Raw genomic sequence first — 20,040 nt, forward strand, 5'->3', positions numbered from 1 at the left:
GAGAGAGAGAGAGCGAGAGAGAGCGAGAGAGGAGAGAGAGAGAGAGGAGAAGAGAGAGAGGAGAGAGAGAGAGAGAGGGAGAGAGAGAGAGAGAGAGAGAGAGAGAGAGAGAGAGAGAGAGAGAGAGGAGAGGGAGAGATGCGAGAGGGAGAAAGAAAAGAGCAACTACAGTTCCCTATCTTGTCAAAACGGTGGAGCTTGTCGAACCACGCTCAAATGAATTACATCGCATAGATAATGTTAAGTGTTTAATGCTTGTTGCATAGCTACACAATATAATTTCAGCGTTGCACCTCAAAACTTCTCTAAGTAAGTTTGTAGGGAATATGCCGATGGCTCCCAGAAAGGCTACAGTACCGAAACGTAACAAACACGGCTAATTAAAGATCTATTTACAGTACAAAAAATATGCATTCATAGCATGTGTATTGTGTATTGTGTATTCACCCTGTATGTCCCATTTCAGTATGCTACAAATCAGTTGGCCGTAAAGTTAGCATCGTCTCTTAAATATTTATTCTGGTTTTTCAAGCATCGGACATACCGTCAACCGACACACGACATGTCCCAAAGTCAAGTTTCTATTTCGGAACAGCATTTTGTCAACAACACTTCGTACCGTAAAGCTGTAACTGCGACCACCTTCTTCGGAGAATCGGAGTTTGTAAGGTGTACTAAACATAGTAGCCGGGTGTTTGAGACGTCTTACATAAGCCACACCGATTGTCAACACGGTATAGTACTATCCTGGCCGCATGGAGCGCTTATGTAAGCTGCAGTGACGAGCGGCCGCTTGCAGTATCGGTTGACAGGAGAGGGAGGGGTCTGGGGCCCTGCCGTGCACACTCCCATGCGGATTAACATACAATCGAGGACATCGGCTCACTTGGAGCTTTACCGGAAAGGGCAGCAGTGCGGGGTGTAATGTTACTATGCATGCAATTTTGGTAAAGTCAAAACATATTTATTGCTTATCAAAAGTGAGCGGAAAGTCGCCTTACAGCCACAGTGAAGTAGGTTAGTCATTAAATATATCATGGCATAGACTTTTAAATGTGATCAACTGTTTAATTACACAGGCCTGGTTTCGTTTGGTTACTTCCTTTTAGTTTTCCTCGGGATATCAGGAGACTAGCATATCCCACTCAACATTCCCACCCACCATGGGTTCAAGACTGTTATATAAGTATTTATCGATGCAACGCTCAGAAGGTCATTCCATCACTCAGGCGATATCGGTACGGCGCGCGCCTGGAGGTGCGGCTGGTCACCCCAGGCGCGGACGCCGGGACGTGCGTTATACATACAGTTCAGGGCGGACTCCGACCTAGCCCACTTCCCGTGCAATCGGGGCAGGCCGTCTGCGGCACGCCGCGCGCCGCCGTGGCGTGTCACAAATCGGCCGCTTCGCCGAACTCCTTGGGCCGACCATCGAGTGGCTCAGTCGTCGTACACGCCACGGGACGGAGTCGGTGGATAGGGGGAGCTCTGCGCCGGAAAGGCACATCAGTCCAGGAGAGAGGTTTGTAGGATTGCTTTCAACGTTATTGTACCAAGTAAATAGTTGCGAACTTCACGAGGTTCCTTAGAGATTGCATCTCAACAGCCTGGGGCGAAAGTAGATTAGCATCGTTGATCTGTTTCTCCTCATGTGATTCACTTAGCTATTTGTTAGTAACTTGTAAGTCATTCAGTTGTTACTTACACTGCACTCCTGGTGAGCTCTCGGCACTCATACTGAAAAGGAAAACAAAGCGGGATTAGCTTCCTGTTCTAGTGGTGGGATTGCATCGCTAGAACTCAATGTTTGCTTTTACTTACGGGACATATGACTGCTCCTAACAGCAGATTAAGTCAACAACAACATTGAACCTTGGCCGGCCTAATGTCTATTTGTGGTCTGTGGATTTCTTCGCATGTGTGGATATAGTCGGTAGTATGTTACCATGAAACAATTCATCAGCACACCATATAAAGACGTGCTGCGCAGTGCCCTGTGCCGGTCCTACTATCGGTCTGCAATTCTAACACATACCACACATAAAATTGCATAGCATTGCAGACCAGCCTCTTCGGGGTTTTCGAAGAAATAGGCGGCCTGCTCGGTTCCACGTACCCGTCTGGCCTGAGTGTGCGCCAGTGCGGCCGCCTCGTGGTACTGGGCCGTCACGGCCATGTCCTTGGCGTGCGAAGAGACGCTGAAGTTGTCGCAGATCGCCTTGATGCGCTCGCGACTCTGCGCCTCTCTGCCGGGCGCCACGGCCAAGCAGTGGATGTAGAAGTCGGCCGCGTTGTAGGTGGCCGGGCAAATCAGGTTCAGGCTGTCGAGCAGAGGAGGGTCTGTCAGAGCGGTGGCTGTGTTTGGGTAGTCACTGGACTGTGGCGTCATAGCGTACGATTGTACTGTATACAGTGAAGTTCTGGGAACTTCAACAATATTTCCAGGCATTCGTTAGCCATGACGTTTGAATGGTACGAGCCGCGAACTTAGTGTTTGTTGTACTTTGACCCCAGGTCACTGTTTATGTCCCAGGAGTAGGTATTGATGATGTAAGAAAGAACACTCGCACTGATGAAACCAGATGGCGGCTTTTGTGATAGAGAATAACATCGGGATAACAATGATGATATCCAGACATTTCTCAGTGACGAAGAAAATGCCAAAATAGTTTTTTAAACGTCCATCAGCGTCGACATCATAGCCAACATCAGAGTCTGGTTTATCGGAATCAGGACCCACAACACCGATCTCACGACTGACTGACCTGGTGAAGAATTCTGCGGCGTTGGTGGCGGAGCCCATGTAGGCCAGCCGGCCCTCGGAAAGGAACATGAGCTGGTCGAACATGGCGAACAGTCCCGAGCTCGGCTGGTGGATGGTGCACAGGATCGTCTTGCCGTGGTAGGCCATCTCCTTGAGCATGGAGACGATCCTCTCGGCGTTGTACGAGTCCAGACCGGTGGTGGGCTCGTCGCAGAACAGCAGCGGCGGATCCGTGAGGATCTGAGAAATGGAATGAGTGCCCGCGGAAATGAGAGTGCCTGTCACTTCCCGGCCAATACCGGCTATTGCCGAGAGCTTAGGCCTGGAACAGTGCGAATGTGATTGCAGTTGAAACAGGCCATGCATGCTGAAGGAAAGGATGAGGAGAAACAACGCAATGCACCCCAACCTAACTATATGACTGTCTGTTAGGTGAGGAACATGATCGCTTGAGACCTCAGGCGGTAATAGTTAGGAACCAACGAGCTGGAACCAACAACTTCATCACACACTTTTTGCATGTAAAACGTATGAAGGCGAGTATGAATTCCAGATTAGATACTTCCGCTCCGAGGTGCCCCTAAGCTTACCTCTGCGGCGAAGGCCAGCCTCTTGCGCTCGCCGCCGGAGAGGCTCTTTTTCTGGCCGGGAACTCCGATTCGGGTGTGCTCCGACTTCTTCAGGCCCAGGTTGATCATGATGGTGTCGATGCGAGCGCGCCGCTCGGCGGCAGTCGTGTGACGCTCCATTTTGAGACGCGCCTGTCGGCATAGTGTTTCAGGCGTTGTCAGGGCGACACCTGAACTGGAGGATGTCATATGAATAACGGGGCAAAATGTAGGAGAGGGGATGAGGGAGAGCGAGGGAGGAGAGAGGAGATAAGAAGAAAGAACAGGGAGAAAGAAGAGAAGAAAGGAGAGAATAAATAAGGGAGAAAAAAAAGAATGATAGGTAAAAACATAAACAGAAGAAGTAAGGAGAAGGAAAAAGATTAGAGGAATGAAAAAGGAGAGCAAGGATGAAAAGGAGAAGAAAATATCTTGCTAACAACAACAACAACAACCCCAGCGCTGGAGCCGGAGCGGCGCCGTACCGCGAACTCGAGGTGCTCTCGGACGGTGAGCGATCCGACGAACATGTCGTCCTGGTAGACGAAGCCGGCCATGCTGCGCATCTGCTTGGTGGCCGGCTGTCCGTTGTACTGGATGTCGGCGTCCACCATCACCTCCCCGGGGTTGCGCTGCGCCAGAGTCGTCATCAGCGTGGACTTGCCGCTCCCGCTGCGGGAGAAGGGGTGGTCAGGTGCTGTAGGTGCCGATAGGTGCCGCTGGTGGAGGAGGGGTGGTCAGGTGCTGCTCCGGGAAAAGGGAACACGGGTGCGGTTAGAGGACACAGGACAGAACGTGGTGCGTCATCAAACGCTAATCTCGTCTACATATAACACGGGCCACCTCACTCTCCGCCAACTTGCGTAAGGCCCGTAAAGTCGACATGGGCAGGCCTAATGTCGAGAGAGTGCCGGAACCGATCTTTCGCCCCTTTCTGGGACGGACATTTATCAGGGAACATGGTAATGTGAACAGGTGCAGAGGTATTGTGAACAGGCAAATACGCTTCTTAGCCGTTTCAAATATTTTGCCAGAAGCCTAGCAGGCTGAGCTGAAAATACGTTCTGCCGTTCTTCTTTCGTCTCATATCAGGCAACTATGTACGTTATTTGCTCCTTCACCCCTTACCCTGACATGCCTCCCACCACATCTTGTGTGGTGTCATATTTCTATGCTCTTCAAAATATATGTTAACGTCACTTTTCCGGAGTGTAAGAATATTTATGCACGAGACTTTGCGATTTAAGACCACATGTGCTTAAATGATTATTTAAGCACATGTTCATAAATGAACGACCGTAGGGAGTTCATTTATGAACAAGTGCTTAAATAATCATTTAAGCACGAGTGGTCTTAAATTGCAAAGTTGAGTGCATAAATATTCTTGCACGACGGAAAAGTGATGTTAAGTGTATTTAAAACAATTTTAAGTCGTAATTTATTATCACGAATGTGCAAAACTGCCCATTTCTGTATAGTTTTGTGTGTAAAGAGGGTTATTTGTGAGGTAAAGAAAAAAAATTGGACTAGATTTTTGGGGAAGAGGAAAGAGCACATGATCATAAATAATAACCCGACTGCAGACAGAAAATATATTTATAAACATGCGTCGTTTGTTCGGCTCCTTGCATTAATTCACACTTGCTCGTTCACACACTCTTCGTTCAGCAGCAAGTCCTGATGTCTTCTTGATCGGGTTGAAATTCCAATATCAGAAACTTTAGATAATACACATTATTACGATTTTTCACCTCATGTGTTCATCTATAACCAAGTGAATGCTGCTGCTAAGGCTGCTGCCAGGGCTGTCTCATCCCTATCTCCGTAACGTGTCGTGTGCGACCAATGACGTCACGGCATTGCGGCGTTCTGATTGGGCGGCAGCTCTGAATCGCCCGACTGGTGGTCCCCGCTCGACAAGCGCACGTGCGCCGACTAGACATTTGTAGTGGCATTGACGGCAGAAAAAGTGAGGTAATGCAGAGCTCTGAATATACTTGAATAGAGTCTAAGCCGTTAGTAATACGTAAAAACGTCAGATAGGTTTCTTGTTCGTCTTGATTCGAGGTTTTATGTGATATAATTTTTACCTTAGTGTCGAGTCTGTGAGCTATGTGGGAGAGCCCTAAAGTTGGGTCATTTTCCATAGGATTGCATTACAGCCGTCCGACCCTTCGTACCTGTGACGTCACGGAAATCGCTGCTTCGGCCTAATGAGCATACCTTCTATATAGGGCCTTGGGCTGCTGCAATGGGCCTTGCTGCAATGGCTGCTGCGGCGACGACGGCGACGTTTTGCAAAAATGTCACCGTTTGTTTTGTCTGCGAGCAGTTTGCACGTGATTTATGCACAGCAGCCTCATATTTAAAACACAAAATTAACATGGCGTTTTTCGGAAAATTGTTTTAAATGAGAATTCTCGCACGTCATGTTTCTCCTGTCGTTACGGTCACCATGAAGAGAAATAAGATGAAGAGTGATTTGTCCCAGTTATCAAAGGATTTGGATGTTTAAAGAAATAATGAACTTAAGAAATAGACTATCACGATTAAGCTAATTTACAATAAGCGTGTTCGTGTGATCTGACACTAACGCGATCAGACAACTCGAAGTTTAATGACGCGTCAGGCCGGGGAATGTTAAATGCGTCTGACATACTGGGAGTCAGACGGTGTGTGGTACTGATCCTATCTGGAATGAAAGTGATTGGTTCGAGACGGATGGGATGGGACCTCCACCAGACTTCCGCACGTGACCTAACCAGTCAAACACGTGAACAATCCAATGCTAGTTATGGCAGTTAAACCCTGAAAATAATAGGTTTAATAATTAATATTGCTTGGTTGGATAAACTCGTAAATAACATATGCTCATATGCAACCAAAACGAGTTTTATCATTTTCTTAGTGTTTGGAATGATTGATTTTTGTACGTCTACATATAGTTATTAGTTATAACTATAGATATATAGTGAAAGCCAGGCGCGGATCCAGGGCGGTGGGGCGGCCCTCTAGGGACCGAAGACCCTGGCCTGTCAAAAAAAAAAAAGATGCCGGCGACGGAGTGCGGCATTTTTCGAAATGCAGTGGAGTGCATTTTTATAGATATTTGCGAAATACCACAGGAGGGTGTAAAAGCAGTAAAGCAGGGGGGGGGGGGTAATTAACCCCGCAGCAGGGCGAGGGTTAATTGTCGCAAGTAGGAAGTAGCTTTTGATACACACCAGTGCAATGGCTGGGAGAGCCTACGAGGATTAAGTGAAAAGGCCAGTGCCAACAAATCACGACGTTTGATTTCGTATCTTGTCGTCTTGGATGAACCTTGGTGCATTGCCAACTCCAAGGAGAGTTGACCAATTAATGTAAAATATTACATAATCATGTCTACACGATAACCTTTGTACTGATAATATGGCGATGCAAGTTATTGTGTCTAGACGCTCGTTTAAGTGGTAATTAATTATTAATTAGTTACTAACGCTAAAGCACCTCATTTGTTACCAATGGTAAAGAACCTCCCGTTGCCATCCGGTTTACACTTCTGAGACGATATCCCAAAGGACATCAATAACGAACATGCTGCTGACGTTCCGACTACTTTTTATCACTCGTTCACTGTTTGTATGGGCAACGCTCGCCTCATTAATGCTTCCTAATGTCCCCATAAATGTAATCAGCTGTATATGCCGCCTGATAACCTTAGTATCTTAAAATGCTTCTCTAGTGATCGTGTGGCCCTGGAATTCATAATTAATAGAAAACTGTCGAGAGCTGTCAGAGTAACTTGAGTGAAATTAGTCTACGTGTGTATACCGTGTAACTAAGTTCTTATACCTACACTCTTAAACATCGGGTGTCATCGCATCACCTCCAAAAACAATGCATTCATTCGATGAAAGAGTGGCCAAATTGGCAGACTGGACCAATTAAAACAGAGGTCCACTGGCATCACTACAGAAGCGATGACAGTTGCTTTCGCTCCAATCATTTGCTGGCCGCTCTAGTTTGAGCGGTGCAATATTCCTACCGTGACAGTGCGCGCTTCCACCTGACTCCACACAGCCCGACGGGCACCAACGTCGCCGGAACGCGTGCCTCTTAACTCAAACAAGCCACAATCAGCCCGACACCCGCACCAGTGCCGGTGTTGTTTACGTTCTAGACCCGTGACAGTTGTTGCCTTACAACTCAGTCGAACACATACCCTGGCATGCGCCTCTCCCAGATGGCAAACAATGCGACCGAGCGACCCGAGGCGGGGGTGTACCGCAAGGTCCACGGCGTGGGTCTACAGACCGGCAGACCTGCAGTGAGGTCTGCCGGTCTGCCACGGCAGGATCTGCCGTGACCCACCGATCGGCATTCATTGACCCCGGCGGGGACCGAATGATGACCCGCGTCGGCGAGCGGCTCTCCTCAGCCATACCCAATCTAAAACCGGCGAACAGAGGTACGCGTACGCGCATACTAAGAGTTTTACATTTAGGTAATGATAACCAGAAGCCGCTCGTAATGCATTTATTTGTCCCATTTGGGACTTGCTATTCCTCGCACATACCTAATTCAGGGGGAGATATTTTTCACAAAAGAATTTCATGGATCGAGAACGCCATTTATAGCATTTCATTCACAATAACGCACTTTACAGCCGGTCATTACGGTTGAAAGTCTATTTATGGTATCTGGTTCGAGGTGACGAATTTCCATCTATTGACGGTGATGAGGTCTATTTTTAGAGCAGTGTCCTCGGCACCTTTCCAAACCGGGCTCGCCAGAGGGCATACCTAACTCTGGATCCGTCGGTCGATGCCTCGACAGTCGGGGATATCTGTATTCTGTACAGTATCGCCAATTAGCAGAGGCGCGGGGTCATGGGCGCCACATGATTAAAATGTTTTACGTATACGTGTAGCATAAAAGCGAATTAATCGGCAGGGGAAGACAAGGTTAGATTCCCCCCTCCTGGCATCGAATGTTTAATTAACATCATTCTACGGGCATGCGTTACGGGCATATTCCAAACATTGCTTATTTCCGCTTTTTATGCTATCCGGATATCCGGCTTCGGGTCATGCGGGGGCTTAGTTCACGATGAGCAAATTTATCAGCCATTCCATGCTTTTGTTGTTGCAACGGAGCAGCGCATTATTTTTCCCTAAGTTTACCTATCGGGGCTACTTGGATGTCCCACGGCGTATGTATATCGCTGACCTTGTATTGACGGTCCAGCCGGCCGGCCGGTCACCGGGTACGTCCCTCGTCCCAGCTCGCCGGTCCCTCGTCCCAGCCAGTCGGCCACTCGTCCCAGCCAGTTGGCCACTCGTCCCCAGCTCGCCGGTCACTGCTTCCAACCACTCGGTCCCCCGTCCCAGTGCGAGTGGCATCGGGACTTCAGTTGGCGGCTATAGCTTTTTCGGTTTGTTTATTCTAGCATCTCTTTGGGTCAAAATATGTGTGAAATAATGCACGCCATTTAAGTTTGTATTTTTTTTCGAGCTACGAAATAGGTAACTTCAGCTACATTTTATGAAAACAGGAGTGGGGGAGCAAATAACAAGTCACTTTTTGTGAAAATGGATGATCATTAAGCAAACTTATTGAAATTACTATTTTTTAGGGAAGTTGACAACAATGCCAATTATCTTTGCAAGATTATTGCCTATTACGAAGGAATTACCGGATCTGTTCTTTTAGGCATTTCTATACCTCGTTTTCCTTAATAGGTACTCCTTCTTAAGTGTGCAAAACCATTCATTACGTGCAGTATTATATACTATATCCAGTGATGGATTTATGAACATTCATTACCACAGATCCTGTAAGCCATTTCCAGAAGCTGTTTTGCCATGCCCGAGGCTCGTTTTAAATCTGACGGCATGTTCATTGCCCGTACCTACGGCTGAATTCACTACTCTGGCATAATCAGGTGCAATCCAGCGTCATTTAAAGGCCATAGTGCTGACGGCACTTTAACCCGCGAGTTGCTGGGGGGGGGGGGGGGCGTTAAACGCCCCCACTTTTTTCGCCGGGCCATAGCATAAAAACGGCGCGCCGCAGGCGCGCCAAATTTTGGGTACCTGTATGGAATTGATTGAAGTCTATTGTGACAAAGTTTCAAAAAAATCGGTCAGAAAATTTTTGAGATATCGAGGTTTTAGTGACGTCATGATTTCTGAGTTTTCGACCAAAAACGGCATATGTTCCAAAAATCATATAAAATCACAGAATAGACATACAGACATGCCGTAAACGCCATTAGACTGCCAATACCATGAACAATCAAATGGCTATCTTCGATTATTGATTATCGATCTGCATTTTCCAAAATCTTGAACTGAATCTTGGCAATTTCTCGTGACTACTTCACGACCATGATACATGCATTTCTTAAATTGAACTTTTTGAGCCAAACACGTACACATATGACAAAATGAATTTCACCATCGTGTTCTACGCCCCAAATTACCCATAAAACATGTGTCACAGGCTGCGAATATCAGTTTTGATTTTCGGGGACATGTGCCTACCCGGTTGACCTGACCTTGACCCTGACCTATGCTTGACTGACCCCTACATGAAGCTGACACTCTTGTAGGCCTTATATGATGGATTGTGCACCGTTTTGACAGAGTTTATGACGAGAGCCGCCCATTGCGAAGTCCTGAAGTCCATGCTACTGGAAGCCCGATTTCAGGTGTTTGACCTGACCTTGACCCGACCTGTGACCTCAAAATTCAACTTTAAAGTACTCATCTGACGCGTCTCGTCGCGTTCTTTCGTTTGCCGCCTCGTGCGTTTCGCTGCGCCTATTGGTTCTCGAGTTATCGGCTGGGGGCGTTTAACGCCCCCCCCCCCAGCAAACGGTGGGTGGCGAAATACCCCAGCAACTGCCGGGTTAAAGGTTTTAAGATGAAAAATTGCCCATAAGGAACGCAATAAAAGTACTTCGCTGACTTTTATTTCAACGTTCTGTGTCAAGAAGAAAACCAGCTTAATAACATCTGGTGAACACAACAAGTACGTATTCGCACTGTCTCGCGCATAAGGAGTATGCCAAATTTGGTGGCGCTACGCGTCGCCGTTTTTACGCTATTTGCGAAAACCTTAGGGGGTGTGCATCAACCCCCCTGGCCCGGCGAGGGTTAATCTAACATTATTATTGAGTTGAATTGCACACTATGATGAGTGACAATACGGCACATTACATTATTACTGAGTTTAATTATACTATGTAAGTGACATTATGGCACATTAAATATCATTATGACGTTTAATAACTCAACGCAATGAGACGAGAGAGATGGATTTTTTTTTTAATGCGTACCTGTGTAAGAACTGTATCGCATAGTCATAAAGAAAATGAAAACAGATCCCATTGGTATTGAAATTCGTACACAACATGCGAAATCGGAAATATCAAAAAAAATCGACACGACAGCAAAATTTTGGCTGTATATGTAATTGATAGATTTAATCATTGAGTTAATATTATACCAATTATGAATGAAAAGGCCCGCCAGAGTGGTCGGGGATTTCCCGTCATTTTTGCCGGCGGCTGCGTTGCATCATTGCACGCTACCGGACGCTACTACGGGTTGATGAGATTATAATGCAGTGAAGATGGAAGATGTTTCGTGCGGCCATCTCGTGATCGTTGTGCTCCGTTGTTTAATTATCGCATCGCTGGCCGCTGGGTATTCTTCTCTTCCACGTCCTATTGCCCTATGGCGCCAACGTTGGAAAGAACGGAGCTGAGATGCCTTTGGAGCACTTTGCACGCGTTTTCAGTCATTGCAGACAGACAGACAGGAGGTAGCTTAGCTTTCTTGATAGCTTTGAGAGAGATGCTCTTAGCGTGTAGGTACTTCAGTATGCACAATGCGGGCTTGTGCACCGTGCAATGTGTATAAATAATTGTTGTGCCTTAGACCACTTTTTTAATGTTCACAAGACCAGCGTATAGTGATGGCTATGACAGTGTATGTTGGAATGCTTCTGCTTTTTTTCCTCGACATATCGAGTAGAGGTCAGGTGTTCAAAAGCTTTTGACCAGCATTACAGTTGCACATCAAGGATATTTTTCATGATAAATGGTCTTCTCCAGAGCTTACGGACTGCTAGATATGCGACTTTTACCTTTTCCGACTGCCTAAAAGTAGAATATCTGTTGCATCGGTACGTTCTCTAGTGTACGAAAATATAAGATAAATACGCATATAAATAAAATGTGATTGATGAATTGAGCATGTCACGAATTAATTGGTATTCAGAGAACAGTATTGACGTCCAAACAACTAGTGTACTTAATGACCCCCGGACATTGCAGCAAAACAAAGCATTTGATTTATTACGGCCGTCTTGACAGTTGGCGGCATAGTTACCATCAGAGGGAAGCCTACCGCAGGTGATCATGTACAAATATTAGTCAGAGTTTCCAACTATGCCCGATGGCAGGGGCACGGCATGCAACGATGAGCATGGTCAACAAAAAGGGATTGACGATTTACGGCCATTTACTTCCATGTGCATGGCCTGGCATGATAACCGCAAACCAAAGCAATATGCTGATAAGTCTGGTTAATTGTGGCTCGATAGCGGGTTAGTGATTTGAAAAGCGTCCAGCAGAAATGCTTGCTATTTCTAAATTGATGGGGAAGGGGTGATTGGCGGGCTGGCGCTCGTGCCTGACCGTTGTGCTTGTCGGTAATATCCGTCAGGAGATGGTCGCTGAAAAACGGCAAAACAGCACTTTCCTCCTCAATATGATGAATTTGATGCCAGTGAATTATAATGTCGATAGAAAAGCCATTTTGAATTTGAATCTGTTTATTTGTTTAGGAATGATTACCTACGGTTCTGGTTACCTCAACGTCAAACGACATTGAATCTTATCTTATGTTTACCTTTCTACTGATCGACTCATTTAATTTTCTCAATTTCACTACAAGCCTGTGCCTTCTTTTTGTGTGAATTTTTCTTCGTTTCACGGGAGTTCCAGAATGTGACATTGGACGCTGCAGGGAGCATGCTTCCCAAAAACTTCTCCCAATAAAAAACATTGAAGCAGCAGAGCCTGCTTCCTTATGCGCTCTGAGCAGCTGAATATTATCTTCTGATGTATTTCTACGCAAGGAAAAATGCACTTCTTATTAGCTTCGCACGCTGCGGGGTAGATGTCACCGATTGCCCTTTATCCCACGATGTTTTTTTTCCGAAAGCCTTCAGCAGCCTTTCATCAATTTATCTGCCCAACAACCTGCTTTCATAAAACGCTGAGTATGCCCGATAACTGTAAGTTCAAAGTCGTCGAAATAGAGGTCTACGTATCTTGCACCATAGCTTGCACAAACGCAGAAGTGGAGCTTCAACGTGTGAGCCAGTAGTGTTGAGTCTTCATTAACTGATTGAAACCACCCACCTTACCGGTTCCTAACGGCATGCCACGCGTTAGCGTGATTGCAGTCCAGCCGTTGCTGACATATTAACAGGTTATGCACGTGCGCACGTGCAGTGATACCCTAGTTTGACATATGGAAATTGATCGCCTGTATGCCCATCAATCAATCACATTTCAACACAATCAAACTATTTATTATCGGGCCTCAGAACGGAGCCTACTTTGACGTGTGGGAATCAGCACTTGACTCGTGGATTCATTTTTTAAACGTCTTTCTCCTGTCACGAACTGGTTGTTCCATTGATATACTATCTCTATAAACCTTGCCATGATGTTCAGACCCTCCCTCCGGCGGGGCCGGGAAGGAAGCGCAGCGCGTGACCGATATCAGGTGTCCCGTCCCCACCGATATTCGATCTGTGTGCGGGAAGTCCGGACCGCACGCCGGCTACAGCTGACCCACACCCCGGCGGGGGTCCCACCCAGCCCGGCGTCCAGCCGGCGCGGGCCGGGCCAGCCGAGACCGCAGTGCGCGGCTCGCTATCGGACTCACCTGGATCCCATGACGGCCACCAGGTTACCGGCCAGCACGGCGCCGTACACTGCCGCAAGGCACACAGCAGGGCGGAGGTCACGACCGGGGTAACGTAGAACAATATACTGCACGGAGGATAAATGCGAACAGAAAGTAGGTTGATATGAGGTTCGGGCTTAAGTCAACATTTACAAGAGCTAACTGAATCACAGGTAGGCATGTAGATAGAGGATTTTAATCTCATGGACAGTACACACAAAGTTGAATATCAGAAGCGTTTTCAAGCAGAGGTGTGGCAGAGCACGCCCGTACTCACCATTGTTGAGCACCCGTTTCAGTTTGGGCGCCTCCGACTGGCAGCTGCTGAAGACGCTGCTGTTCTTCTTGTCGGGCACGTAGACGTTTACATCGTGCCATGTGAGCGTGACGCCGCCGGTGGGCAGTGGCGACAGTGGCTTCACGGCGCCGTAGCCGGCCGACTCGCGGCTCAGCTCCGTCTCCAGCAGACGCTGCGGCAGACGGCGGCGCCCGTTCGTCACACGCCCGCCGAGATCAGGTCGGGGGAGGGTTCACTGAGGGTCGCCGCTCAGACACGCCGGGACCATCACCCGGCGCGCGGCGCGCTCGTTAGAATACCTACGGCCGCTCGCCGAGACTGATCAGTCCAACCACTACTGGCTATCGCTTGGAACGAGGGAGAGGGAGACAGCGACCAGCTCAGATAGATACGAACGTGGACACTGGACAGTGGACAGCGAGAGCGCGCTGGTCCGACACGCGACAGGCGTGTGAAGGCGTTCACAGATCTCGCTGCCAAACGAGCCTTTTTGTGCCACAAATTACGATGTTTTTTATAACTGCACTCTTATCATCGAAGGAGACTGATTAAAAGAAGTGAATTTTATATTGTAGTTCAGTCCTGATTTCAACATCTCTTTTATTGAGTGGACTAAGCAACCTTAAAGGGACTATCCCACCTTTAACATGGGGTTTGAGTTGAGATAGCCAAGTTTGCGGCGAGGTTCAGAAACCACTATCTATCTAGGTTGCAACCCCCGCGGCCTCTTGGTGTTGAAGAAATTCGTTCCCTTCATTTGAAAATGGGCCTTGTACAAGGCCCTATCTTCAACATGGAGCGACCGTTAGTGTGACGTCACCTCGTTTAGTCATTTTGATTTAAATGGGTTTGTTCGTTGAAAAATCGCTTAAAACTTGGTCTGAACTTTGTTGTGGTGCCTACAGAGTAAAAAGAATCAGCTTTATGACAGTAATGTGGCCTGGGGAAGGAGGCAATTTTGGGCTGTGACGTCACATATTTGAAAGTTTGTGTTTGGAATATGGGAAGCCTAAGATGTTTAATGAAAAATAAATGCCAGAACCGTGTTCCTGGTCATCCAATCTATAAAGTCGGGCACAATTTAACTGGTTTTAACAACATTTTAGGAGGTGGGATAGTCCCTTTAACTGATCCTAATAAGCAATAAGGAATGGGGATGGCTAAGATAATCAGCAGACGAACAAGGAAACAAATATGGACGGACAGATGGACAGATGGACAGACGGACAGACGTCAGACGGACAGACGGACGGGCGGACGGACAGACGTACGGACGGACAGGCGCACAGACGGACGGACGGACGGACGCACAGACGGACGGACGGACGGACAGACGGACGGACGGACGGACGGACGGACAGACGGACGGACGGACGGACAGACGGACGGACGGACGGACGGACAGACGGACGGACGGACGGACCTGGTGCTCGCTGTACTCCCTCGGTGACCGGCGGCCGCCCAGCAGCGACACGCTCTGTTCACCGTCATCGCGACGCACCATTCTGAGTCGACGTGCCGACTCCCGGGTCACTGGAATCAGAGAAAAGTCAGCTACATAGGTTGGCGGTTTCCTTTTTTTTCATGCGTGACTTGGGCCGGGCTGTTTCGCTGTTTTTATTAGAATATGCACGTTTCAGGACTAGATCACAGGACATACATCCATTTTGTTGCAAACTCCGGCGTGAATAGGTGGGGCTTTGCTGTTACGTGCCCTACTTAAATACGTGTCCTAGAGCAACAGATAAGTTCAGTTGCCTGCAAAAGTGTTAAAGCGTGGCCAATGGCGATCGCTCTCCATTTTGAATTTGCATTGTATTGTGCTTGTCCCCTGCTTTTTTCTGCATCTATATTCGTTGTTTACGCTGAGAAACATTTTTTTTTTTTGCTTCCTGCTAGGCGAGATGTCACTATGAGCATGCAGCCTAAAGCATAAATCGCAGATGCTTAAACGTAGAAAAACTAATGAAACGTGCACGCCTGTCACCGTACGCTGCATGGTGCAATAGTGCATAGTAACCGGCGTGAGCAGGTGATTTCGTTAGGCGACACGGGCGGACATTGATACCAGCGCCTCTATCGGTCACTAGGGAAAGCTGGGCTGTAGGCGACGAAATACCGGCTGAGTTGTCACAAGTTAAATAGGTTTATAGACATCCGTCTTGTGAAAAGGTTGAACTTTTGCCTTCAATATTTCTACAGGCAATTTTAGAAGTGCCTTCACATAGATTACAAAACCGTTTAAATTATTTTATTCACTTCAAGCCTTCCCTATTGTTCTTGATGATGCGGGAACTATTTCTAATTAGTGTTTCTAGCTTAGTAAAAGAACATATTGTGCAAACGATGAAAAAAGCATAAATGGAAGATTTTAAATGCAATTTTTTGTAACAAATAATGGTAAATTCTCTACACATCAAGGAAAAGGTGCATGCTAACTGATAATTTAAAGTTCTTGGGGCCAGTTGTTTTCTTCTTTTCTTACGTCGCCCCAATGGCCGCGAATACACTTGTGATGACGCCTATCGTAGCGCATGCAAGTCACCGGCGACCCTGGACGCCTCGTGCGACCGGCTGGTTTCATCAGGCTCCTCTCTGGCCATTTCTGCTGGGACCTGGCTTTAGTGCCATTAGTTGGCTACTATGTGCAGTTGCAAGTTGATGAGACTGGTGAACCTGCTTGGGCGCCGCGGGCACTGACGTCACACCGTCCGCGGGCTCCTGCCTCAGGGCTCTGACCGGCCCCAGACGCGCCTGGTAGAGACGTACATACTGGCCTGGAACTGCCGGCCGCGGGCGGCGCGGGCGCTTAGATCTCGACAGCGGCGCCTCACCGGCCCTGCCATCCATTGTGTTCCTGGCAAAGGGTCCACCATCTCCCGGCCGCGATATCGTCCGTTATATCACGCTCATTACCGGCCGCGCGGTAGCTGGAACGACGCAAGTCGCCCTCACCATTGCAGCTGATTAGACGCAGAAGATGAGTTATGGTGTAACCTAATTGTGGTCTTTTAACACTTAAGATTGCGGAAAAAGCGCGATTCGCGACCCTGAACCCGTCCGGTTGCGTTGATGGGCCGTTTTACAACTTTGTCAGGCTTTTATTTCCCAGATATCGCGAAAATTTGGCATCGCACAACATCGCTTTTAAACTCACCCTATCACAAGCAATTGTACAGTCACAGTACAGTGCAACAATTTTGACACAAAGTCCCTCGGGCCCGGTCGTATCGCGCATGAGATGATCTGTCTGTGTACGGGATCGGCCCCGCGGCTTACGGCTAAGGGCTATTGAAAGTCATGAATATTGTCACCATAGAGCCGGTATACCTGCAGGTAAGCCCATGTGTCTCGTGCGGAGCGACCTCGACGTGCACACACTGCGCCAAAGTGTGACGTGCAGACTGCAGTTTCGGCACGGAGAGTGCGTGCCCTGGGCGAGCCTGAGGAGCTCGCTGCATGTTAGTGTCCTCCATTCAAGGCAGTGTAATCACTCCAGCAGGCAGGAGCGTAACCTGCGCCTGCCAGCGACAAGAACAGCACTGCGGCCGGGCAGCGAGGGTTTGCATACCGAGCAGCCTCGCTTCTAAGAAATGCCTGTGTGGCAACTGGCATGACACGATTCGAGCTAGTGCACCTTTTTAACAGGCGGCGAAACGTTTATTTTATTTGGAGTATATATGTGTGTGTTTGTTGGTGGTGTGTGTTGTTGCGGTAACTGATTGTTGTGTTTTGCCGTTTACTTGTGTATTGTGTATTGTGTAACCATATTGACTTTCCTGCAACCGTTTTATTCACTGACTATTAACGTGTAATAGCCACCCTGTTGTGGACTGTCAGCTGACGAAAATACGTAAATGCAAGTACAAATATAAGTGTTACGGTAAAACGATAAACCGCAAGGCCGAAAATGTTAGGCGAAGCAGTGAATGACGATATACATTTATATCACTGAAAACCATTTAAGTGAAATAATAAAAGGAAATGGTGCATGATGTGAGTACGAAAAGACGAGACGACATTAAATAATGTGATTAAATGACAATGAATGAATTAATTCAATGAGAGCAGAATCGATACATTAATAAAAAAACAGAGAGCGTATTTTTTGAAGTGCAAGATCCTAAAAACTCTGTTTTCAAAGTTAAGTACCAAAGTTCGTTTCTTATAATCTCGTGGCTATGCTCATGCGGCGACTTTCCAAAACGAGCCGCTGCTTGCAACGGTGGCACCAACCTGCCCAGTGCCCACGGTCAAGGGCTCCGCCACCGGGGGGGACGGGGGGGACACGTCCCACCCAACCAAAATGTTGGGTGGGATATAGTGTCTTTTGTCCCCCCCAAAAATCTGTCCAAATTTCCCCTTTAGTTATATAAACGTATTACAGATTTTGTCACTCTAGATTCTAGAAGAAAGGGAACGGCCACGGGGTAAGCCTATGAAGGAAAAATGGCTAGCGGAGGATTACTTCATATGGAAGCGATTGCTTTCAAACTCCATTGCCGCCTTTTATTTCATTTTTCAAGTTGTGGGAGGTTAACAGGCTTTTGCCGTAATACGTAATGTGCAAATATGTACAGAGCTGAAAAAATGGCTTGGCTGTCTCCAACTGTACAATAACAGGCTCAATTATGTCTCCCTGTCTCAAATTGTGCAGATATGACATACCACATAATACATATGTCATGGACAACATGGATTATACACATATGTACATTGGTTACATTTTTCTTTTGAACGTTTTCACCAAAATAACAGGTAACAATCGACCGCCCAAATGGTAACAGAAATATCTTGATATTTTAATGCACGAACATTACAACTTGGTGTCAATGCTAACGCTAGCGGCAAGCAGCGTGATAGTGGCCGTGAAACGGACAGGCGTTTTTAGACGGTCGCCATAGTGTCCGCGCCGGCGAGCGCCAGATGAAAGCGCCCATTGTTACATTTTATGGCACACAGATGCTACCATTGGGCCCCAATCCCATACTGAACGATACGTAAGCGAATGCAGATGTCTGGGCATCGCTCCGAGCGGCGAAGAGCCTCCGCCCTACCCCATCCGGGCTAACCTGTGCCCGGGCGCCCAACATTTGTTGGGTGGCCGGGCCGCCTGTGGCCCGCGTGACGGGTCGGTGGTCAGGGGGCGCCGCCTCGCGTGGGTAGAGGTGCGAGGCGGCGTGGGCGGAGGCCGACGCTATCACCTGCAGTGTAGTGATACCCTAGATTGTGAATATCTATATTTGTGATGTATGAGTGCACAGATAACAGTAGTACTGGATTGGAAACAGAATATTGGCAGTTGCAGTAAGAGGCCGAATGTTTTTATGCGACGGCGCCAAAATGAGATTCTCGCGTGCTGCTGGGTGGATAATTTGTGTGTTGTGTATTGCAAGAAATCGTCTTTTTTGCGTTTTGTCGTTTACGTTTAAAATCGAAGCTACCAAAATTACTTTCATTTGCTTGAAAATTAAAGTATTTCACTTTTAATTTGATCATTTAGAGGGCACAATGCGTGGTGTTTTCTTTTGAAAAAATTGTGGTGCAAAGCCTTACATACGTATAGGTACATCAACAATGGAGGAGGGGAATGAGTGGTAAAAACCTGCCGTTCTGGCTACAACCCAACGAACCAAGAGGAACAAAAGATTAGAACAGGAGATGTCTCACATGCCACCTATTCGCTTTTCTCACCGAAACATCTCTACGGGCTCAGTGGGTTGGCGCCATGGGTCACCGTGACCGGGCTGAGTGGGATCAGGACTATTCCGCTGTGTGTGAGCTGCATTTCAGAAAGGAAGATTTCGAAGAAGATCGGTCATTTCGCACCGGCATGCAGAGACAGCGCCGTCGGCTCAAGAGCGGCGCAGCCCTGTCAGTATTGACCAGCGTGGATTACGCGATGCCCCCTGTGCACGAGCGGCCAGCGAAACGCCATGGCATCCGCACGCCACTCACACCAGAAGCAGGTTATGAAGGGCCAGACCGATGCGTTTTTCACGAATGACAATATCAGCTATCAGGTGGCAACTACAACTGGTCGAGTGTCCGACAGTTCCTGGAGAATGAGGCGGTACTCCGGGTCACTGGTCACGTTTCAGCCCGACCGACGCCTCCGCCCGAATGGCACCATCACAGCAGGAGTGACAGCAGGATGGTGCTCTTGTCATCCAGGAGCTAGTGGCGGCGGTGGCGAAAGCCACTGAAATGGAGGACCTGGATGACAGCGCCAAGGCCTCCCTGGGACACAGCTCCGGCGCCTTGGCACGCTCGGCTCTGCGCTCGGCCACCAGGCGTAACAAGTACGGTGCCTCCGCCAGCCTGCTGATCTATCATGGGGCTACGCCGCTGGAGGTACGACTGGAGAAAGACAAGGGAGACATCAACCTCACCGTGAGG

General features: G+C 47.9%; 1 protein-coding gene across 4 annotated transcripts in view; it reads right to left on the reverse strand.

The window, feature by feature from the left end:
* Positions 1–469: 469 nt before the first annotated feature.
* LOC122373022 (protein white-like) overlaps positions 470–20,040 on the reverse strand; it is a 56,999-nt gene continuing 37,428 nt past the window's right edge. For 2 of the 4 annotated variants that reach the window (XM_043350747.1, XM_043350748.1), the window contains exons 2-9: positions 15,065–15,174; positions 13,621–13,813; positions 13,323–13,371; positions 3,858–4,044; positions 3,355–3,525; positions 2,766–3,004; positions 2,117–2,321; positions 470–1,737 (exon numbers count right to left, since the gene is read on the reverse strand). In XM_043350747.1, coding sequence (XP_043206682.1) covers positions 1,702–1,737; positions 2,117–2,321; positions 2,766–3,004; positions 3,355–3,525; positions 3,858–4,044; positions 13,323–13,371; positions 13,621–13,813; positions 15,065–15,174 — 1,190 coding nt within the window. In that variant the 3' untranslated portion in view covers positions 470–1,701. The remainder of the gene's footprint in view (positions 1,738–2,116; positions 2,322–2,765; positions 3,005–3,354; positions 3,526–3,857; positions 4,045–13,322; positions 13,372–13,620; positions 13,814–15,064; positions 15,175–20,040) is intronic. The other 2 variants (XM_043350746.1, XM_043350745.1) reach the window with 1 other exon arrangement.

The sequence above is a fragment of the Amphibalanus amphitrite genome, unplaced genomic scaffold (assembly GCF_019059575.1).
Source record: "Amphibalanus amphitrite isolate SeventyFive unplaced genomic scaffold, NRLGWU_Aamphi_draft 001432F_arrow, whole genome shotgun sequence".
Lineage (NCBI taxonomy): Eukaryota > Metazoa > Arthropoda > Thecostraca > Balanomorpha > Balanidae > Amphibalanus > Amphibalanus amphitrite.